This window comes from Bufo gargarizans, chromosome 2 (genome assembly GCF_014858855.1).
Source record: "Bufo gargarizans isolate SCDJY-AF-19 chromosome 2, ASM1485885v1, whole genome shotgun sequence".
NCBI lineage: Eukaryota > Metazoa > Chordata > Amphibia > Anura > Bufonidae > Bufo > Bufo gargarizans.
This window is the reverse complement of record NC_058081.1, coordinates 340,042,546-340,067,591: the sequence shown is the minus strand read 5'-3', so window position 1 is coordinate 340,067,591 and position 25,046 is coordinate 340,042,546. Positions and strand designations below refer to the sequence as shown.

General features: G+C 40.7%; 1 protein-coding gene across 3 annotated transcripts in view; it reads right to left on the bottom strand.

Moving 5' to 3' along the window:
* IGF1 (insulin like growth factor 1) overlaps nucleotides 1-16,173 on the bottom strand; it is a 110,119-nt gene extending 93,946 nt beyond the window's left edge. The window contains exons 1-3 of one of the 3 annotated variants that reach the window (XM_044280596.1): nucleotides 16,029-16,173; nucleotides 15,276-15,377; nucleotides 9,789-9,945 (exon numbers count right to left, since the gene is read on the bottom strand). In XM_044280596.1, the coding sequence (XP_044136531.1) occupies nucleotides 9,789-9,945; nucleotides 15,276-15,377; nucleotides 16,029-16,079 (310 nt within the window). In that variant the 5' untranslated portion in view covers nucleotides 16,080-16,173. Of the gene's footprint in view, nucleotides 1-9,788; nucleotides 9,946-15,121; nucleotides 15,232-15,275; nucleotides 15,378-16,006 lie in introns of those variants that run through there. The other 2 variants (XM_044280597.1, XM_044280598.1) reach the window with 2 other exon arrangements.
* Between the last annotated feature and the right edge of the window lie 8,873 nt (nucleotides 16,174-25,046).

Genomic DNA, 25,046 nt, shown 5'->3' with positions numbered 1-25,046 from the left:
TGTTGTTATGTCTGCAAATCTGTTTGTGTCTGGAAAACCTGCTGTGTCATTGCCATTGAGTATCATTGAAGCTCTAATGTAAGTCTATGACAGACATGAGTGATAACCATTAGAGTTGAGCAAGTTTCTTAAAAGTTCAATTCGGTTGATTCGCAGAGTTTCACCCAAAAATTAGCTCCGTGAGGAATTACTTCATTACGAAGCGCATTTTTTGGTAAGTAGTGGGTGCAATGACAGGGAGCTGCTATAGCGATGCCCCCGTCATTGTACCCCCCAGATGCCGCGTTCATACACGATTGTGGCATCTGAGTGTAAAATAAACAATAAATAAATAAATAAAACTTACCGCCTCCATTTGCTCGCGACGGGCCAGTCGCCGCCATCTTGCTTGAAGATTTTGGCCAAAATTCTGTGCGGTGCGATATTACGTCATCACACCAGCCAGCGTGATGATGTAATCTCGTACTGCACTGGATGGAGGCTGGCGGCCCGTCATGAGCAAATGGAGGAGGTAATTTAAAAAAAAATATGTTTTATACTATACTATTTAGGTTAAATCGATTCACTGACACGAAGCACAAGGAAATTCGGTTTCTAGGCAAACCAAATTTATCCTGAAATTCAGATTGAATTCCACTTTGTGGGATTCGATTCGCTTATCTCTAGTAACCATGTATCTGTGCTGAGTTTCTCCACATGGTGATGCTGAGCCGCAGACCATGATTCACCAGCCCTGTGACCAAGGAGCCACCCGGACCCCTCAGCTACAGACCGTGGGCCTCCAGCCTTTGTCCATGGTCCCAGCCTAGAGGGACAGCTAGCTCAGCCCTTTCCTCAGCATCAATGGTGTCTGAAGAACCCAGAGTAGCACTGGGGCCACCCAAAACCCAGCTACTGCATAATAGCAATGCCCTCATTGCTCCTAGAGGCTCATATGCATATATTAAAACAGAATTTTTCTTAGCAATGCGCATATGAACATGGGGACAACACAGATGCCTTCAGCTGCCAAGCACAATGCAGCAGGTCAGTTTCATAGGTACAAATCTTCTGACAGACTATTTCAGTAGTCAAAGTCTTGGGAATACAGTTTTACTATATTATCCTGTTAAGGGTGAAACCACACACAGCAGAAACATTTGTGTAAATCTCTGCAACAAATCAAAAACAGGATCCTGATACCTTTTTTTCATTTATATCTGGCAGACAGATATAAATATATAGGAAAATGTATCCTTACATATGCACAGTTATGTTTCAGCCCTATCTATAGAAAAAAAGACAATAAAAAACTTTTCGTTTAAAAAAGGATCTTTCAAATTCATGACTGCTGTTTGCAATTATATTCCAAACCAATATTTTCACAAATGCAAATTTTTTTGAAGAATGTGTCAAAAATATAAAGTCAGTATAACAGTATTACTTTTTTTAACTATATATAAGTTAATGGTGCTCTCAGAGACCAGGAATCCTTTTCCATATGTGCAGGCAGGGTGCATGGATTAAAATAACTGTCCATTGCACTCCAGGTCCAGCGTCGAGCTTCTCTGATTTTGGTCAGAACTAGACCAAAAGCATTTACATGCATGACACTGCTGCTGGCCAATCAATGGCCTCAGTGTTGGAAGATAAACTGTACATGTCACTGCTGAGGCCATTTGCAGCAAAGGAGAAGAAACACTGGAACCGAAACATCAGTGACAGGTGAGTCTTTGTTTTAAACCTTGCAACATGCCTGCACATATGAAAAGGGGTTTCCAGACTGCGAGAATCGCTTTATCTCTTCCTCACACCTTTCTGTGGGTATGTTCTCCATTAATTCCTCAATGAACACATCCAAAATTAAAAATTTGGTATAGCCACTGAGTTATTCAATAAAATGTATCTGTATAGCGCCACCTGCAGTTTGCTCTTTTCCCTATTTCTGTGTCTCCCTTGCAGAGGTGGTCGCACACGCTCAGTTCCATACTTCAACTGCCACTAGTTCTATCTTCTGTTAGAAGCTGTGACAGTTACAGGGAGAACTGCAGCAGAAAAGACACGCCCCCTGAGACAGTACATATCACCAGAGAAAGGACACTCCCCTTTAGCTACCATTTAAATACATCTAGCAGAGCAACTGGATCAATAAATGGGGAGAAATTTTGTTCCATGTGGCTGGTTCTATCTTTGGAGATATAAAATAGTAGTCATTTTTTTTAACCTTTTTTATCGGTGCTGAAAACAGGAGGCAATATTCTGCGTGCTTTTGTATAAAAGAAAGTAGGTTTTTATTCTTTTGTCAACGCATTTCAAGGGCGCACAGCCCTCTTCATCAGGACAATAATGGCATAATGGTTCTATCTTTGCTAGAGATTTTCATGTACTATACAATGCCTGATTTTTATTTTGTGCATTAATCATGGGATAATCCCTTTAAGATCTCATTGCACCTGTAACGGGCATCTGGTACTGCCTGTTCCTGGAAATGAAAGCTTGCTTTGGTATGTTCTGACAACAGTGGTTCAGCATAAAGTATATGAACTCTACAATGATCACTACAAAATAAATAAATAATAAGTAAAACAAATGTATCTCCAACATCTATGTTTACTATGGGAGTTAAGTCTTGAAATAGATAAACTACTCCTTCTGATATACTGTATAAAAACTCCATTGCAACAGGATCTAATCTATTATGTGCCTGTGCTACACTCTCCATTATACAGTACTTACCTCAGAACCGAAGCTCAGTTCGGATCCAAGTTTTAAAGTGATTTTCCAATTTAAAAATCAAATACTGAAGTCTCGTGAAACTTCATGAATAACTCTGACTTCACCTCCTCGGAGGCTGTACATTGTAATGCTGTACAGAGCGAGATCTCCGCATTAATCTGAAATTTTGAGCAAAGCAATTTCAGATCTAGAATCCGCAGCTCGATTCGCTCATGACTAAACCAACATAGAACAATTCCATTAAAGTGCAATAAATGTTTGCAGTGTTTTCCATGTTAACCTTATTGTAAGGGATCGCTCTCTCTCAGGGGTCGACAATGACAGACTTCTCATCAAGCAGGGGGTTTTCAAGCTCAAACAGTGCTTTATTTGTCACATAGCATATCACACTTCCAAATTTGGCATCACTCGGCACCATAAAGTTGCAGCTTCACATCACAACATTTTACATCAACACAAAACAATAAACCCTTGCCTGGCTAGGCACTCACTATACAGAGGTTTTCCCTAACTCACCTCTAGGTCAGTATTCACACTGCGGTATTCAGCTTCAGTCAGACAGCCTCCTAGCTGTGACCAATGCAACCCACCAGTCCTCCTGGTGGAAGCAGCAAAATACCTTGGGGGTATATTGTCCAGCAGTCCTCCTGACACTGACCATACGACACCCCTCTTCTTCAGGTGTCGCTGGGTCCCCCCAAACTCAAGCTTCCTCAGCCTTGTGGCCCCCCAGACCTTCTGTGTGGGACCGCACATCGCCTTTGCAGGTCTGTTCCCTGGGGCCTAACTCCTTCTCTCACACACTGAGGATTGCTTTTTTCCCAAGAGATTATCGCACCTGAACTTCCCTCGGAAAGTTAATCGTGGGGAAAACCCAGCAAATCATAACATACATCGCCTCTAATATATATGAGGCCTGTCACTCCCTCACACTATGTTCACACTTGCATTGTCAGAAAAATGTGGCATCCAAATGCACAGCATGAAACCATAGTCACTCATGCACATGTCACTGATGAGACCAGTGATTGGTCAGGTGAACATGGGCTGGATATTTGGCGAGGCCAGAAACAGCAGGGACAGGAGCTGTGCCACCTTGGAACACTGGGACTTTCAAAAGGTGATGTTTTCTTAATTTTTTTAAATATATTTTCCAGTTTGTCATTAATTTTTCATTTATGTCGGACAACCCTGTGGATGTGTGAAGTAGGGGATTTAAAGCTTAACCCCTTACCAACTAACCACTGTGTATATAGGTCATATCTGCGCATGTCTTGTGCAGATAGCATGTATATACACGTGCAGGCAGCTCTTTAATCCCAGCGCTCCTAGCAGGAGCAGGTCGGGTCCTGGCTGACAGAAACAGCAGGAACCCTGAGGAGAAGACAGGAGTGATTTATTACTGCTTCTGCCTTCTCCTGTGCCGGCAGGAGAGCGCTGTACGAGCACATGGTGGAGGGAGCAGGAAGCGGCAGACCCGCTTCCTTGTCAGGTGTCTGGAGCAGGGGCAGGAGCAGAGCTTCAGGGTCTAAGGAGACCCTGATCAGCTCAGCCTGTGTGCCATGCCCCCACAGGGGGCTGTTTTCTCCTGTAACTGGGGTATTTTGAAGTTGAATATTTTTCTTTAAAGGGGTTGTCTGGGTTCAGCTTTCCCCATTTTCACCCCTCTGGCCCCTCTAACATGAGCATGTTTATATTTTCACACTGCTGGGTGGAGGCTTCTGCCTAGCGGTGTTGCCTGTCACCAGCACTGATGGGCAGGCTTTAGCGCTGCCCTAGCTGTTTTACAAGCTAAGGCAGTGCTAAAGCCTCTTCATTAACACCGGTGACATCACCGGCCTCACTGCTAGGCAGACCCCTCTGCCTAGCTTACCCATGGAGAGCCCTGTACATCACAGGATCTCCAGGAAAAGCATTGGATGATAAAATGCTCTGATGCTCATATCAAGGGGACTCCCTAGGTAAAAATGGAGGTATGTGCGGGTTCAGCTCTGAACCCAGACAACCCATTTAAGTACTGTCAGCTGAGTAGATGAGATAATGAGAAGATGCCAAACTAACTTTACCTTTAGCAAAGAAGCTTTAGAGTCACATGGATAGAAGCTTTATCCCTATGAGCAATCCTGTTTAAAAAGACAGGAAGTATTGCATCTAATCTTTCTACCCTAACTCCACATGAATTTATTATATTTATCCATGTGAGCAGATTTAACTTTGTACATATCCATTTTATCTAATTTTATCATTTGCTCTCAGGAGTTAGAGATTTAGAATGCAAGGCAAACCTGAATACAAGTTCTCACATACAGAGATCCAAGTGGACCATATGGAAAACATGTTTCAGTATGGGATTATATGATTTTACAGCTGGCCATACCATATGAGGCTAGCCCTAACTGTATAGGCAAAATTACTGACCGGACTGAAACACTTGCTTTAACTAAAATGTGTTTCATAATTTTCATACATCTGCTCCTGGCATCACAGCTTTGGCAGCCAGAGGTTAATATATCCCATTAAATGACATAATTCTCTAAAAGGAATTCGGTTATTAAGAAATATTGTTTGGCGCATGTATTACCCTAGTTGGCAGGCATGTTCGGCAATGGAAATGTCATCGATGTGACCTGTTATATGCATAACTCATACACGTTTTTTCCTGCATTTACGGTAAACCAATATACTTTTTCATATCTTGAATTTTTCACATATATTCGTTATTTGTACAGTACATTTTGAAAGTCTTCAGACCGGTTAACTTTTTTCATATTTTGTTATGTTGTCCTTGTATTAAAATAAAAAAAAAAGCTCAAGTTTTCACCCATCAGTACCTCACTCAGTACCCATAATGACAATGTTTGCAATTTAGCAAGGAAAAACTAAAATTTTGCATGGACTTAAGTATTCAGACCCTTTGCTATTACACTTAAAATCTAGCTGTGGGGGCCTTCCATTTCTCTTGATAATCTTTGAGATGTTTCTTCACCATGATTGGAGTCTACTTGTGGTAAATTCAGTTGATTGGACATGATTTGGAAAGATACATCCCTGCCTATGTAAGGTCTCACAGCTAACAATGCATATAATAACAAAAAAACAAGCAATGAGGAGAAAAGAACTGCCTACAGAGCTCAGAAACATTATTGTGCGGAGAAGGGAACAAAAAGAGTCTGCTCTACTGAAAGTTTCCAAGAGCATAGTGACCTCCATAATTATTAGATGGAAGAAGTTTTAAACAATAAAAGCTGGCCCCCACACCAAACTAAGTAATTGAGGGAAAAGGACTTGGTAAGAGAGGTGACCAAGAACTCAGTAATCACCCTGGCTGAGCTCCTAAGATCCTGTGTGCAGATGGGAGAAACTTTCAGATAGTCAACCATCGCTTCAGAAGTCCACAAATTAGGGCTTTATGGAAGAGTGGTCGGAAAGAAGCTTCCCTTGGTAGAAGACAAATGAAAGTTTGCAACAAAAATAAATATATAAAAAGCACCTAACGGACTCAGACTGTGAGAAGCAAGATTCTCTGGTCTGATTAAACCAAGATTAAACTTTTTGTCCTCAATTCTAAGAGTCATATTTGGAGGAAACCAGGCACTGCCCAGTACTGTCCTTACAGTGAAACATGTTTTGGCAGCATCATGCTATGGGGGCATTTTTCAGCAGCTGGGACCGGGAGACTTTAAGATCCATTATGTGCTGACACAATGCTGGAAACCATTCTAAGAAAGATTTACCTGGCTAACAACAAACAATAGTGGCACAGTAAAAGGCTCTTCTCAAAAGAAAACCAAGCCATGCATCACTCTGAATGTGATAGGCCCCAACTGGCTTCCTCTGCCTGATAACAGGCATTATAGTAAATGTCTTCCACATGACCTCATTCTGTATAATTCAAAATCAGACATGTCATCTGTGCTGTCAGATTTTTGAAGTGCTAATGCAGAAAAAATAAATCCATAATCCACAGTTGCAAAAAATCAATGTGATGAAAACATTTTTTCCATAAACAGATGTGTAACTAAAATTCTCAGAAACCAAGTATTGTTCAGAATAAGCTACACTGATACATTTGTTTCTGGCGTGAGCATGCAATGTATATTTTCTCAAAGAGCCTCTCCGTGGGTGGACATGTATACAACATTCTATGTACATGGAAGGCTCTCTCCATTTTTATAGGATCCTGGATGGATATGTCAGATCTGTTATGACTTGTTATGGTCCATTATTATCCATTACGATCAGTTTTCCCTTACATTAACTTACAGTGGATTCATAGGATTCAGTTTAGTTTTTGCACTGCCTAGTATAGCACAGCAGTTTACTTTAACCATCAAAACACAATGAAAACCTAGTGTGACCAGAGCCTACCATTCCTTGCCATATGTATGTTGAAATGTCATAACTGTTCTAAAAGTGTAGGTATGGATTCATCGATTTATGGAAGATTCATATGTAAAAGAGGCATTCTAAAGGCAGCCATAAACTTTCAATAGCTGCAGATTACATCTCTTCCTTCCATACACATGCATACTCTGTTTAGACAAGGATGCATGTGTTTTCAAAGGGAAGAGGGAAATAAAAAGCTGCCAGACACCACTGGAGAACAAAAGGATCAATTCTTCTTTCCCCTAACATCTATTGAACAAATATTTCTTACACAATAAACAATGCAAAGATGGCTCTCCCAAGGCTTGGCTCTCCCAAGGCTTGGCTCAACGGCCGCATGCGCAGTAAAGGGCGGCAGGAGCGCGGTCCCGGCTGCCGCGCGTACTACGCGCCGTCTTACTTTCGCCGCACTGCGCATGCGCCCGACATCCTGTATCAAACGCGCCCGCGCCCAGATGCCGGGCGCGGGCGCGTTTGATACAGGATGTCGGGCGCATGCGCAGTGCGGCGAAAGTAAGACGGCTCGTAGTACGCGCGGCAGCCGGGACCGCGCTCCTGCCACCCTTTACTGCGCATGCGGCCGTTGAGCGCGGTCCCGGAATCGGATTTCGGCTGTCAGTCACAGAGGCAGGGGGCGGGGAGAGGGCCATGTAAGACGCCGAGGCCGCTGCCCCCGTGACTTCAAGCCTGACTTGAAGCACGGGGCAGCAGCTGAATATAACATCGATTTCTGACTGAGCATACATGCTGCAAAACTAACAAAAAGTGCATCAGGAAACGACTATACAGCACTATAAGGTACTGTAAACAGCTTAATAGGCGATTTTTGGGTGACAGGTTCCCTTTAAGGAGAGCCAATACCCATACACACTAAGGACAGCCAATACACACTAACTAGATGGTTGTCTGTTCCCACCAAAATCAGCAGGTTTTGCCAATGTAGCTGATGACTATGGGCCCCTTTAGGCAAAAACTATTTCCTTGTGCATGTACACATTTCCAGTCAACTGTACAATGCTCAAGCACTGTGCAGAGGGCAATTTCTTAATATATAACACAAAATCAAAGTCTTAGCAAATTGTACACAACATGATTGGCTTATGGAACAAATTAGTTAGAGCTGTGAAACCTATTTGAGATGACTACCCAAAATAGCAGTGAAAAATGATGCTTTTTAAGGATGGTTCTGTCATAGAAGAGACCAAATGACTTAGAAGGTAATGAAATTGAAAAACAAATTGGGGGATGTGCTTTTAGAGAGAGTGAAAGTGGAATCCTTTCATGAAATCTGTACCTAGTAGACATTTACACCCTTTCTTTCTTTGTGTATTCTCATGACTACATTATGTCTCACCTTTTGGGGATGTTTGTGAATTCTGTATGAAGCTGCAATATACAATATCCTCCACTTGTAGTGCTGGAGCATGTGTTAACTTTATTGTTAACTTTCATGAATTAGGTGCATACTCCAGCAGTCTATTTGCCTAGAATGAAATCTATGGTAGCATTTATGTTGTGAAACTACACCCACACCACTCCCCTTTTTGGAAACGCTAAAGGACGTTTTTCTGGCAGTTTTTTGGCATACAGCCTCTATAAATGACCCCCGATGTACTGTCCTATGCAATATTGCTAAATGTACAAAAGATTTTTAAATGTACAGTACCATTACCAAATTACTTCCATTCCAGACTAAATGTTTTGTTTAGTATATTATGAAATGATAGATCATCATAAAAAGGTGTTCATCTATAACAAAGTCCTACTCTGTATCTATGGTGACATACACACCCTTCTCTTTCTTCTGTAAACTCTTGTCTATATGACTTTTCACCTTCTCTAAAGATGTTTATGAATTCAATACAAAGCAGTAAATTCTGTTTAAATGGCTATATTATAACCTGCTTCATTTGACAGAATTGTTCTTTCATATCATTAAAAGTCAGGAAATGAGAATCCTGAGACAAGTCAGAAGAGCACTTTGATAAAATTTGGAAACAAAGAGAATAATTTAGAATCATTTCTTTCCACTTCGCTGCTAGGTAGGTGGCATTGAGTTCTGTCTTGAGTGAGCATAATCAAGGTATATAAAACTTTTCAAACATTGAACAATTGCTTATCCATGAAAAGTTCATGGTTCAACATGCCACTGAACTAGAGCCAGGCATCTAAAAGTATACATGGAAAGTTATACATGAATATGCATGCAACTGAGATGCAAGCTTCTCAAAGGGTCAAGTTCTAGTAGAGGTAGGAATAAGAGAACAATTGGTCTCTAATGTCTTCTTGCATTTACATACCTAAGATGGTATGTGGAAATAGAAATTCCATTGTTTTCTGAACACATGTGTTTTTACGCTGTGCTACTTGAAATTCTACAGGAAAATCTTTCCACAGTGCCCAATGTAATCTGTATAGCAATACATGGACGGTGTGAGACTCAACTGAGACTCCAGGTGATGCCTCCTTCATTCAAATGCACTACACCTATAACTTGTACTATATTAGCAAGTGCCATATAATCATCTCACAAACAGAATGGTCAACAGTAACCAGAAAGTGGCCAACCCCTTTAAGACATCACTATCTAAATCTCTGACAACCCCTTTAATTTGGGGGCAGAGGCTCTGTAATCCATAGATGACACTACAAGTTACAGATATATATAATGTCCACAAGAAACTTACTGAAAAAGAAGCCTCTGTCTCCGCACACAAACTGAAGAGCATCCACTAACTCAGCACCGCAGAGGGTCTCTTGGCCAGCAGCTGCTGAGTGGGTTAAAGTGAGTAGACATATGCCCAGGTAAAAGAGATGAAGATAGGATATTTTGTGCATCTTGATCTGTAAAGCAGAAGGAGAGACTACTTAGGGAAGTGCACTACAGTGTATAAAGTATTTATACTGTAATATTGGTACTTTTTCTTTACAATATTATTCCACTATTAAAGGGGTTTTCCAGGCGTCACATATTAATGATCTATACTCAGGATGGGTCATCAATATCAGATCCGATAGGTCAGGTGAATGGGAGCAAAGTTGCGGTAACCTGATATGGCTACTACACTTTGAATGAAGCTGTGCTTCCAGCTCCATTCAAAGAACTAATTCTGACCCTGGAGGCTACAGAGAACAGCTGATCTTGGGGGTTTAGGGCGATGGACCCACATCAATTGGATATTGATGGCCTATTCTGATGATAGGTCATCCATTTCTGGAGCCTGGAAAACCTCTTTATTATATAAAATATGGACTATAAGCTGGGCCTATATATTTTCCAGCAGTACACTACACATGATATACTGTAACTAGAAGTGTCTACCTATAGCTCTTTCAACAATACCAGGATATCATTGTACAGTTTATGTAGGGTCAAGTTGTTGTCCTAACAGGATTCTGTTTTGTAGGTTTTATAAGATGAATAGCAGTGGAAGATGGGGGGAGGTTATAGTGTATACATAGTCTTGCAATTGTATGCAGAAATATTCATCAATTCACTCATTGTCTATGCACAAGGAAGACAATAAGACCACCATGACCTGCCTACTAGTTTGCAGGATATAACCCTTCTTATAATTACAGAGGTCAACTATATATTTCTGTTACCAATTTTTGTATAAAATGCATAGTTGGTACTTGCTCACAGAACCTTCAATTAAATTATAAAATTTGCAGAAAAGGTTCAAACTGTTGCTTATACCAACAACAGACAGGTAAGGGTTCCCAAATAAATTCTTGAATTTAGACCATGGGTTAGCCAAACTGAGCAGCAAGTCCCACATTCACGACCTCCAAAGACCACATAACATGTTGCATCCAAGTTTGCATTTATGTATTTAACTATGTACTTAATTAATTAATTGGAACAGACAAAACTTCCCAGAAATATGGAACTAAGCAAACTAATAAAAGTTTAGTTTTAACCTTTAAAATACATGAAAGTAGCCAATAACATGTCTACAACTTTTAGTACAACTATCACAAAGGTAGTGTTGAACCAGAATGTGTTGGTGTTGCAGGCTGATTATATACAGTCATGTGAAAAAATTAGGACACCCTTTGAAAGCATGTGGTTTTTTGTAACATTTTTAATAAAAGGTTATTTCATCTCCGTTTCAACAATACAGAGAGATTAAAGTAATCCAACTAAACAAAGAAAACTGAAGAAAAGTCTTTTCAAGATCTTCTGTAAATGTCATTCTACAAAAATGCCTATTCTAACTGAGGAAAAAGATAGGACACCCTCACATGTATTCCCTCTTAAATTGGCTCAGATCTCACACAGGTATATCACACCAGGTGCACATAATTAGTAGATCGTTACTCTGCATGTTGAATGAGGCTTGCCCTATTTAAACCTCAGACATTTAGTTTGGTGTGCTCCTGACTGTTGAAGTGAGAGTGAGCACCATGGTGAGAGCAAAAGAGCTGTCAGAGGACTTCAGAAAAAAGATTGTAGCAGCCTATGAGTCTGGGAAGGGATTTAAAAAGATCTCAAAAGATTTTGAAATCAGCCATTCCACTGTCCGGAAGATAGTCTACAAGTGGAGGGCTTTCAAAACAACTGCCAACATGCCCAGGACTGGTCGCCCCAGCAAGTTCACCCCAAGAGCAGACCGCAAGATGCTAAAAGAGGTCTCCAAAAACCCTAAAGTGTCATCTCGAGAACTACAGCAGGCTCTGGCTACTGTTGATGTAGAAGTACATGCCTCTACAATCAGAAAGAGACTGTACAAGTTTAACTTGCATGGGAGGTGTGCAAGGAGGAAACCTTTGCTTTCCAAGAGAAACATCGAGGCCAGACTGACATTTGCCAGAGATAAAGTTGACAAAGACCAGGACTTCTGGAATAATGTTCTTTGGACAGATGAGTCCAAAATTGAATTATTTGGACACAACAGCAGAGGACATGTTTGGCGTAAACCAAACACAGCATTCCAAGAAAAGAACCTCATACCAACTGTGAAGCATGGAGGTGGAAGTGTCATGGTTTGGGGCTGCTTTGCTGCAGCAGGACCTGGTCAGCTCACCATCATAGAATCCACGATGAATTCTACTGTGTATCAGAAGGTGCTTGAAGAACATGTGAGACCATCAGTTAGAAAATTAAAGCTGAAGCGGAACTGGACCATGCAACATGACAATGACCCAAAACATACTAGTAAATCAACCAAAGATTGGCTGAAAAAGAAGAAATGGAGAGTCCTGGAATGGCCAAGTCAAAGTCCAGATTTGAATCCCATTGAGATGCTGTGGGGTGACTTGAAAAGGGCTGTACGTGCAAGAAACCCCTCAAACATCTCACAGCTGAAAAAGTTCTGCATTGAGGAGTGGGGTAAAATTTCCTCAGACCGATGTCGAAGACTGGTAGATGGCTACAAGAACCGTCTCACTGCAGTTATTTCAGCCAAAGGAGGTAACACTCGCTATTAGGGGCAAGGGTGTCCTATCTTTTTCCTCAGTTAGAATAGGCATTTTTGTAGAATGACATTTACAGAAGATCTTGAAAAGACTTTTCTTCAGTTTTCTTTGTTTAGTTGGATTACTTTAATCTCTCTGTATTGTTGAAACGGAGATGAAATAACCTTTTATTAAAAATGTTACAAAAAACCACATGCTTTCAAAGGGTGTCCTAATTTTTTCACATGACTGTAGGTCCTTCTAGAAAGTCCTTGTAGACTGGATCCCCAAGGATGTACAATAAAAGTCTGAAATTTCTTTAAATTCTTAGGGTTGACTCTATAGCCATACTAACTTATGCTGATACATACATTTCAAGAAGCATTCAGAAAGAAGGTTGTGGTCACTAAGCTCCATGCCAATAAGATATTCTATTTATTGCACGACTTTGCATTGTTGCCAGACCACAGGCTACCATTGTGTGAATAATTATCCCCTGTAATAGCACTTGCTGATTGCAGTGATTTTTGAAGACAACTTCAAAAAGGTAAAATTGTTTGATTGAATCTGATTATTAGAAATGTAGAAGAAAAACATATCAAAGTGAATTCACTGAATGAATAGTAATAATTGAATAGAAGTATGTTGTTATTATGGATTGGTTTTGCCTACTTTTGGTCTAGGACCATATATGCCACCATGAATCATTTAGGCTAGAACCCAGTGCTCTGCTTCTATTTGTAAATTCATTTCCCAACTTTATAAGCAACCTTGAAGACTCTTTTGAATATCTCTAGCACCTTTTACCCCTTACCTTTTAAATTCTAGGCCTGTAACATAATGATTTTAAGACATTCCAGTATCACTGTCAATTCTTCTCCTTAACTTACAGCCCTGAGCTTGTGGTATAAAAGGGCGAGGGGTGTGACCTAATGATCAATGAAATACGAGGGGGTGAAATATAAAATTTCAATAAAAGTCTTTCATTGGGAAGTTTTTCAATTTTAATTTACTCTATATTAACCATACTAGTGGTGGAACTCATTTTAGGGACATGGTTATTTACCTACAGGAAATCATAATGGTGTTTTTTCAAACTGTGCCTACATTTCTTTACAGCCAAATGTAAAATAATATGTCTATCAGAGAGGTTGGCTTTGATATATGAGAGGTGTTGGATGCATAATTATTTGCAACTCTGCCTGCTAAAAATCCCAGCCAAAAGAAAGAGAAGTGTAACATTATATGTCTACATTCTAGACTCACATTACCTAGTCTATCCTTCTCTGGGGACAATCAAAGCCCAGTGCACCAGAGCTTCATTCTTAATCTATCATAAAGGTAATTACCAATCAGATCTGACAATTAAATGCCACTTAAATGCTATGATGACCCATATCAGGCAATAAGCCAATGGATTCTCTATATTCTCCTTTCTATAGTGCACATAGTTTATGCCCCATGCAGTTACTGTGATATCACAATTCTAAAGCCCCTCTCATTTCACAGTTAAGCCTCATACTGACATTTTTCTACACTTTAAGCCATAAAAAGAACACATTTATTAAACCAACCATTAAGCATGGAGGATTTTTTTCAAAGACTATGACATTAACATTTTGAACTCGCATTCTAGCCAAAATGATTTCAACCCCAATTCCCATGAACAAACAGACCAATGCAGAAATCTAGCAGCCAAAAAAGAGATTATCATAATGATTGCTACAATGTGTTTGTCACTTTTTTCCGCCTAAAACAAATAAATTACAAATGGGCAGCAATCACATGTTTTATGGATTGGGCCTAAAGTGAACGCTTGCAGTGGCTGATCCAATGGCATGAGCTCATTCCAAGCTATATATAAGAAAACAATCCTAAGAAACTTTTTATGCTGAGAAAGGAAACTTGAAGACTGGCCAGCAATTGCAAGGAAGGTCAGTAAAACCACCCTGACCAAATAAGCCTGAATGTTTCAAACACAAACAATGTCAATGGTGTGGAAATAAATCCTGAGAACATTCTACATTAGCATACTAACTCATCAAACACCTAATATATAACATTAATGAGCAACGAGAAGAAGAGAAGATAAAGTATCAATTCAAGGAATGTATTATGAAACAATGGAAAATAGCTAAACTACAAGCAGTGAAAATCTAAGAAATGTGAATATACTCACAGTTAAAGCAGGTGGACTAACGTGTTATTAAAGCATGACTTCATTTAGTATAATAGTAGAAAGCCAACATAAGCATCATAAAAGCAATACAATAGCATAAAAAGCAAAAATAAAGGTTTTCTAAAAAGATAGAATAAATTAGTTTTATAATCAATTAATATACAATCTATTGCCTTCCTGACAATAAACTGTATGCATAAATAGCAATTGCAAAAGTCTAGGACATTGCACCATATTAATTGTCCAACAGTATTAAAATAAATATAAAAATGCATTGCTTATCATTCAGTTTCCAGCTAATCACAGGCTACACATAACAAGTTGAATATACTATAAGGCACATAAAGCACAGCATAGCAGATTGAATTCAATAGCAGTAGCACCTATGCATTCTATATTACCATAGCTTTACAGCCAGTAGATAAAAGAAGAGTCACATACACAAAAATGCACATTCAGCATTTTGGAAAAATTGCAGATTCACTGCTCTATGACAGATGGGGAAAATAGTTCAAGCATTCTAAGAAATAAAAGAGACACAGCAAATGGTTAGAATAGAAACTGTCAAAAGAAAATGAAATAAGAAATGAGTTACCTTTAAGATATCACAAAAGTAGCACTTTAATAATTGTGATGAGAGAGAGTTGTTTTTTTCCATAGCTTCTTTAAGTACAGGGTCTGCAAATGAGATTGCTAGCTGATAACAAGAAAAAAAAAAAAAGAAATCCAGAGAGATATTCACAGCTATGTCACATTTGAATATTAGGACTTTACTCCATTGCGTAGGATCTGCTCTGATTTTAGCAGTGACAGTCAGATTTAGCAAACAGAAGAAGGATTTACAGAAAATCCTCACATTTATCTACATTTACACACTGTAGACAGGAAACAGCTGGGAGAACAGTTGTGTTTTCTCTCTCTCTCTCCCTCTTCTGGCAAGTTTTTGGAGCAAGGACTTTTTTTTGGGCTGCCTGACAAATAACATCATCATACCTTAGCATTGCAGGACTGGATCACAAAGCATATTTATTTTTACTTAAAGGAATTCACTTTGGTGACATAGTGAAAAGAGAAAAAAAAAAAAAAAGGGGAGTCTGCTGCTGTGCATGTCTCACATCTTTTTCCTATGAAGCCTGCATGATGTAGGTAGAATTCTGCAAGCAATCAGCGCAGGCTGTTTGACGTACACAGTGATAAAAGTTCAAGCAGGAAAATATGATGACTTATTTTTATTGCAATATGCAATATGATACGGTAGGCCTTTTATAGAAATGACAGATGTTATTTTTTTTTTCTCTATTTTTATAAACAGCCCTAATAGGTTACCATATGATTTCATGTAACTTGCCATGGGAAATGTATGAAGCCTTCCAAGAAATAGTAAATGTTTGACAAACATTGAACCTGAATTGTATATCAAACAATATGGGCATCATTTAAATAACAACAGCTGGTGGTTAGTATGTGATCACAGGCTATGATGTCATTCAACGCTCCGGAGATACTGCTCTGAAAGCCCAAGTCAGCTGTTTTTTTCTTCTATTTATACAGTACATGTTGGAGCTGTATTTAATGTTTAACCTCTAAGTTATAGAATTTTACAGCTCGGTGTGACTTTTTTTTACCATTGCCATAATGGTTCCTAGTTAAGGGCATGGATAACCTTTGGTTACAGAAAAGAAAGTTAACCCTATGTACATAGAAAGCTTGTTGAACAGCACAATGAGCATCTACGTTACTATCCCAGTAGTGGTGATATCATGCGGGTAATACCGCAGATGAAGCTGGATTTGCGGATTATCAAAAAGACTTCTATAAAGACAATGCAGAAGTGTAAACCGTCAAGACAATGGTTATTTTATAAGCTGCCATGTCCATTTATACACGAAAGGGTCATTTATTAAACAGAAATATGCCTAAATTAGGCATATTTCTTGCGCAAATTGCAAAGCAAAGGTGCGACTTCTCTCTAGGTCTAAAAAAGTGGGCGTGGACAGGGAAGGAGACGGGACGGCAGGCCTGTCTCATTTACCGTTTTGGATGTAGAAAATTGTCTAAATGTAGGACAGCTCGGAAGCTGTCTTACATTTAAAAGTGGCGGTGGATGCGCCAAAGTTATATAGAGGCTGGCGTCTCTTCATAACTCCCGCAGATCTACCTTCAGCTATAAGGCTTATTAAGATCAGTGTCTAAAATGCCGATCTTAATAAATGTGCCCCTTAAAGTCTCATGCTGCTCAGTGTGGTTCAGGCGTAGAGCAGCGGAGAGGCTTGACAGCAGTTCTCTTCTGTAATGAGCCTGCGTCGGTTACTGGACCGCACAGAGAAGGCTTCATGAAAAGTCCGGGCCAGGCACAATGCCATTCCCAATGCCATTCCCTGTCAATCAAAGTGTAGGTATGGTAGCAACAGGGAGAACGGACCCTCTAGGAGTAACAGTAATTCCCCCGTTGCTCCTACAGGCTTATAAGCTAGAAGCAGACCCATCCCATTAAGCACCCCTCTATCTATGTATCATATATATATATATACAGGCACAGAGCCTGTATAGCAGTACATGGAGTCTTTATGTATAGAGCTGTACAGCTACGGTGTACTATCAAACTCCATGTGTAAGGAGATGCTCCACTAGAGGAGGATGCCTCTGTACAAATCTATCTATGAAATTAGAACTATATGGAGGTACAATAGAGGGCTCATACACATGTCTCTGAAGGCCCGATTGCAGCTATGTGGAAATATGTAATATGGCTAGGTGTATGAGTTCTTGTACTCATGACAGTATGTACGTGACAGCATTATGGATCCATACGAGCTCTGAGTTGTACAGAGCCATAATACAGCACCTATATAAATCTATGGGTCCGTTTGGTATGTTTGTATAGAGAGATTTACAGACTGTTCTATGGCATGCTGTATTATAGAGATATTCTCCTCTAGAATCACTAGTTCTAGTGGTGAATACGCTATCATTCAGTGCCATATAGAGGTGACATAGATATGCTATACTGTACAAATGTCATGCATGCTGTTCTGCTGTTTACTAGCGCCCTATGAGACATAAAATAATTTCATATTCCCCATTAAAGGGGTTGTCCAAGTTATATTTATTGATGACCTATCCTCAGGATAGCTCATCAACATCAGATCGGCTGGGGTCCGACACCCGGCACCCCCGCCGATCAGCTGTTTGATGAGAAGGTGCTCACCGTGCCAGCACTGCCTCCTCTTTATTGTTTACCTGCCCACCGTTGCATCTGCAGCGGTGAGCAGGTGTAATTACACCCAAGCCACCCCATTTATTTCAATGGTACGGATCGCTCCTATACTAGTGTATAGAAGCGATCGGTACCATTGAAATGAATTGAAATGAATGGCACGGCTTGGGTGTAATTACACCTGCTCATCGCTGCAGATGCAACGGCGGGCAGGTAAACAATAAAGAGGAGGCAGCGCTGGCACGGCGTGCGCCTTCTCTTCAAACAGCTGATCGGCGGGGGTGCCGGGTGTCGGACCCTAGCCGATCTGATATTGATGACCTATCCTGAGGATAGGTCATCAATAAATATAGCTTAGACAACCCCTTTAAGGTCTGGGGTACATGATGACTTCAGCTCCAGGATTCCAGCTAAAACAAGATGTGACCCAACTATTGCGCCTCTCCAGCTGCGCTGCTTCAGTGTGCTCATGCCTCATAATACATGTGGTACTATCCTAAACTCAGAAAATTAATTCAACATCTGCTATAAGCAGGTGTAGATTAGGTCTTATGCACACAACCAATAGTATTTAGCCGCCTGCAAACTGAGAATACATAAAATACGGATACTGTCTGTGTGCCATAAAAATTTTGGCAGACCGATTGACTTCAATGGGTCTGTGGTCCGCATTTTACGGACCAGAAGAGGACATCTTCTATAATTTGCAGAACAGACATATGGATGCTGACAATATGGGGATACACAGACATCTTAGGTTTCTCACTTTTTGTATTCTCCTTCCCATTGTGGTGCACAACATTGTTATCCTGCTGCTATCCCAAATACTGTGCCAACTGTTCTCCCCAATGCCACCAAATACCATCCTTAAAAAATTACAATACCACACAGTTAGTCCCCAAAGTGCTCTCAAAAGTCCCACCAATAGTAATAATTCTCTCCCTTATTAGTAATAGTGCCCCCTACATAATGCTCCCAGTATTTATGCTGCCCCCTATTTATGCTGCCCCCTATAGTATAGTGCTTCTAGTACAAATACTCCCTCCCTGTAGGGCTCAAAGTAAAACCCTGCCCCCTGTAGTGTTCCCAGTATAAATGCCCCACAAATGCCTCAAAAAGTCTTCCCACAAAGTAAGTAAAAAAAAAACTGACCTGACTCCTCACCACCGTCTGTGATGCACGCTGCAGCCCTTTTTAGCTTCTCAGCTCAGGCGATCACGTTGAAGCCAATGCACTACCTGCACCTTGGTGCAGGAGTGTGCAATGAAGTTATTGCGCTGCCTGAGACCCGGCGCACGTAGTCGCAATGATCATAACATCATGACTGCCTTCACCATTCTATTGTCTCATAGGTCTCAGGCCTAGTAGCCGGTGGCATATTAGAAAGAACAGCAGGGCAGGGAGCTATTGACTCGTGTGTCTAGCTGCAGTCATTCACTTGTATCGTCACAGTTGTATAGTTGGTGGCGGCCAGTACATTTGGGTCTCTGGACAAAAAACTTACCGGCCCAAGCAATGTCCCTGCTTTTTTCAACTTTTGGTAAGCTTGGTGTAACTGATGTTTGTTTTAGTTTTTTTGCTCAATCTATGACTTTTGGAAAACTTTTTGGGGCAAACCACAACTTTTGGGAGCTCAGTTTATGCCCTTGAATCTCAATTTATTAGAATGGAAGAATTTGTCATGTGTCTATTGTGCAGTTCTAAAATCATGCTTTAGTCCCACTATTGAGAGTAATTGGCAAATAAATTGTACTATTACAGTCTGTAGGAAGAGAGGAAGCATAGCCGCCATCACTAGAGACTACTGTGTCTCATGGGAGATGTGTGTAGAGCCTTATCTATGAGCATATAGATCCGATGAATTGGTTGATCAGTGGCACGGGTCAATTACCAGAAACAAACAAATATTTATTCCCGATAATCTGTGTGTCTTTACTTTCCTGCTTACTAAAGGTGTTTTTAGAGAGTTTAATATTGATGGCCTATCTTTATGATAGGTCATCGACATCTGATTGGTGTGGGCTCCAACTCCAGAGGACTCCTGCATAATGGAAACCAGATGAATCCGTTATGCGGCCCATAGACTTCTATTATGACGGAATACAAAACGGAATGCCTCTTATAGGCTTCCGTTATGCATTCCGTCATAGAATTCTATTATAGCCCGTGGTATTGTAATCCATAATGGAATTGTAATAAAACGCGAACCCCGAACTTGTAAAAGACACGTTTGCTCATCCCTAGCCTACAACTCTTTGAGTATGTTAATATGGCAAAATTTGAAGCAGAAAAATCAGTAGCTGATTAATGGCTGAAAACAGCTCGTGTTTGGTGTCAGATTTCTAATTCAGTGGCGGTTTTAGAGGAGTATTTACAAGCAATTTAGCTTTTGGTTGAGGATTTGGAAGATTTTTTAGAAGAGGTTTTAGAAGTGTTTTTTTTCCACTTTTTCTAATCTAGCCCTTGGGTGACAAAATTCAAAAGTGTTTTTGGTGGCAACAATGCTACAAAAACGCTTGTAAACCCACTTGTAAACTGCTAACCTTTTTTTTTTTGCTTTCTTATTGACTTCAGTGCAAAAACCACTCTCAATCCTTGTCTAAGAAGTAACATACAATGTGCACATGGTGGTGTCTTTTCAATTGAAGTTAATGGGAGGTTGCTGGCGGCATTTTGATAGCAGATTCCATAGAGGAAAACAGCCATTTTCCGTGACAGAATCCATGGTGGATTTTGTTCATGTGAACATAGCCTTTGCCTGATGCTTAAAATTGGAGCAGGCCTGTACTTTGAATGGAATGCGTTTTGTTGCCAGTTGGCTGAAAGTTTGTAGTTATACAAAATAATATAGTGATCATGATACTGTAAATGATTTCATATGATAAATGTACATATATTGTATTGTATATTAAAGGAGTTATCCAGGAAGTCAATATTGATTGCTTCTTTTCTGGATAGGTCATCAATATCTCGATCAGTAGTCTCCTCACAGCATACCAAGTCCAGCACCATACATTGTGCTTGCTATTGCAGCCAAGGCAGAGCTGCAAATAGTCCATGTGACCAATGAATGTGACATCACTTGCCAAGGATGCAGCTGCAATGCTCACTGGAGCACCGCGGCCTCTTCAAACAGCTGGGATTGCCGGGAGTGGGCCCCCCACCGATCAGATTTCAATGACCTATCCTCAAGATAGGCCATTAATATTTAACTCCTGGAAAACCCCTTTAAATTTAAATAATAAAAATAGCAAAATATGTCCAAATGCAACTTGTTGGCATGAATATATATTATTTGTCAACCAGTTCTATATATTATATTACAATACGGTCCCGCAATATAATTGTAGATGCCTTCAAAACCTCAATACAGAAAGTATTGCTATAGTATAGTATAGTTTTTCCACTGAGGGCCTTTGATAGTCTGTTGGCCTCATCGTTCTTACCCATCAGCTGATTGTTACTCTTTAGGTTGGTATACTAGTGTCAGACATGCTTCAGGTTACCTGCTTTATCATATTTGTAATTGATATTTATGCTTATTGTAGATACATTTCCCGTTAGATCAGTGAAAACTGGTACTGCGCTATGTTCCTTAGCCAAATAAACCTGAATCACAAGGAAGAAACTAATTGAATATAATTCTTTGACCAAGCAAAAATGCTGTGCAGACCGGACATATGTCTACTCGAAGAATGTTGGATTGAATCCATAGTCTGGCGCCCCTGCTGACTATTGACTCATTACACACTTCAGACAGATTTAAAACATGCTGGTTTTTAGACTAACTGTAAAGATTTCTCACATCTCAATCTTTAGGGATCTAGGCAGTGAATTCTTAATCAACACATACTGGCATGTTCAACTTTAGTATTGCCACTGGCAAACTACTTATTAAGTTTTTGCCTCCCAGAGGAAATGAAGTGCATTATTCGACTTGAATCACTTATTTAAAATTCACTTCCAAATGGCTAAAACATAACTTTGAACTCTGGAAATGTAATATGTAATATCATGGTTAGAGCTCAAGCAAAGCTAATTGCAAATCTGAGCAGCAAATGGGATAAATTTGATTAATCATAACTTGCTTTTCAGGGCCTGTTTCCTGCTGATGTAATGCAAAACTCCAGGAAATAAAAGTCAGGGCTGAAATGAGAGCTTCCCATTTAATCGTATGGCGATAGAAACATGGTTTGCTAATAAAACACAGCCACAGTGACTTAATAGGGACTTTTTGTAAATTCCTTAGGGCCATGTTCTGACATTTGATGTGACTTTTTGGTGTAGTTTTTGTATAGTACATTATATGAATAATATAGAGAATTAAAAAAAGAACATGAAAGAACAGTTTAGGTCCATTGGATTTGCCATGATGAGTTTGAACACAGAACTGGCATAGCGGTCATGGATAAATTATATATAAACATGAAGTCCTCACGAGTATGGACTTAGAGAAGGGAACCCCAGGATGAATCCCACGGAGTAGTCTATAAAAGCAACATATAACAGCTTGCAGATGATATTTCAAAGCATAAAACAGTTCATGGTTGGCAGAGTCCATGCAATGTGAGAAAGCAGATCAACAGACAACAATCAGTAGGCTTTGTCAGGATAAAGTCTGGGTCAATCAAAAATAGCAAATTAAATTACAACTTTCACACACCTTCAGTTAAAAGGAACAAAAGAATATTGTTGCTGATATAGTACTCCAGACCTGGGGGAACTACTATGGTATCTGCAGTTACTGTTTCATACGCAATGGGAATGTGATGACATGTATTGCACTTACATGTCAGATGGGGTACAGTTGGCTATGTTAGGGATCTTACCATTCCATTCCTTCCCTCTTGGAAGGAGTGGGCTAGTCTGACTTCCTGGCAAGGGTAGGTGTCACGACCGCTATCCCAGCAGCAGTCGTGTCGCACCAGATGGAGGGGAAGGGGGACCCTTATCTACGGAAGGGAAATAGGACGGTCACCCCTGACTAACCCTAAGCTGGCACCTGTCTGCCCTAATACCCTAGACGGGGTGTGAACCCGTGCAGCGAGCAGGATGCCTAAACCCTCAGTCACCCTAACAAGACTAGACTGGGGAAAGGCAGATGGGAGCACTAGTCACCATCACTCATGTCTAGGAGAACAACAGGGGAAGACAGCAACAAACAAACAATCTATAACATAGATAGACTTATCCAGTCACGAGCAGAGAAGGTGATCCCAATAACGACAGTCCACGCCAGAAAAGAGCTCCACAGCAATACCGTCAAACGATCTCCTTCAAAGGTCAGAATAGCACTGGAAGTAAGGACTATATCTGGCAATGACTGCAAGTGAAACTGAAACTAATATAGTAGCTGGGAGTGGCAGACAGGACTCACCTGAGAAGGATTCCTACAAACTCCCAGTCAGGACAAAAAGGTTCACAAGGCAAAACCCGGATGACATACCCTGAACCACGGAGCAAACTCACATTCTCTCTTCGGGACCATAACCTCTCCAGTGCACCAGGTACTGAAGAGAGCGGCGAACATATCGTGAATCAACAATCTTTTCTACCTGAAACTCAAGACTGCCATCAACAACCACCGGTGGAGGTGGTAGTGGCAATGGTTCAGGAGGTTCTACATATCTTTTAAGCAGAGATCTGTGGAAGACATTATGGATCCTTAGAGTCTGAGGTAGCTCCAGACGAAAAGCCACCGGGTTAATGATCTTAATTACCCTATAAGGACCAATAAATGTCGGACCTAATTTCCACGAGGGAACCTTCAACTTAATATTTCTGGTAGACAACCACACCAAGTCATTCACCCCAAGGTCCGGACCTTCAGAGCGCTTCTTATCAGCCACACGTTTGTATCTACCACCAATTCTCTTCAAACTTTCTTGCACACTCTGCCACACTGATGAAAGTGAAGACGCAAATCGTTCCTCCTCGGGAATCCCAGACGGCCTCCCCTCACTAAACGTACAAAACTGAGGATGGAAACCATACGCACCAAAAAATGGTGACTTATCGGTGGATTCTTGACAACGATTATTAATGGCAAACTCGGCTAACGGTAAATAAGATGACCATTCCTCCTGATTTTCAGAAACAAAGCATCTCAAATATGTCTCTAGGTTTTGATTGGTACGTTCAGTCTGACCGTTGGACTGTGGATGGAAAGATGAACCCCTAAACGAGAACAAAAAGCTTTCCAAAATTTAGAAACAAATTGGGTACCACGATCCGAAACACTATCGGAAGGGACCCCGTGAAGCTTCACAATGTTGTCAATAAAAACCTGACAACATCGTGGCAATTAGGCAATGCGGTAAGAGCAATAAAGTGCACCATTTTACTGAATCTGTCAACAACTACAAGAATAACAGTCTTCCCAGCTGATACTGGTAGATCCGTAATGAAATCCATTGATAGGTGCGTCCAAGGCCTGTTGGGGATGGCCAGAGGTAAAAGACGCCCTGCTGGACGAGTATGATCTACCTTAGAACGAGCACAGGTAGCACATGCAGACACAAAATTAAACACCTCCTGGTGCCACTTAGGCCACCAGAACCGACGAGACACTAATTCAGAGGTTGCCTTACTACCTGGGTGTCCTGCCAGTGTGGAGTTATGGTGTTCTTTTAGTATCTCCAGGCGTAAATTTTCTGGCACAAACAGTTTACCCGAGGGGCAGGAGGCCGGGGCGTCCCCCTGAGCTTCCAACACCCTCCCCTCTAAACCTGAGTGTAATGCAGAGACCACCACCCCCTTTTGCAAAATAGGCTCTGGTACCTCAACATCACCCCCTCCAGGAAAACTTCGAGACAATGCATCCACCTTAGTATTTTTTTGCCGCCGGGAGATAGGTTATTACAAAATTAAACCTAGTAAAAAATAACGACCACCGAGCCTGTCTAGGGGTGAGACGTTTAGCAGACTCCAGATATAATAAGTTTTTGTGATCAGTAGTCACTGTGACGGGATGAACCGCCCCCTCCAAAAAATGACGCCACTCCTCAAAGGCCAACTTAATAGACAAAAGTTCCCTGTTGCCAATATCATAGTTCCTTTCTGCAGTAGACAATTTCTTCGAAAAGTAAGCACACGGACACCATTCACCAGGGGACGGGCCCTGAGAAAGTACCGCTCCCACCCCCACCT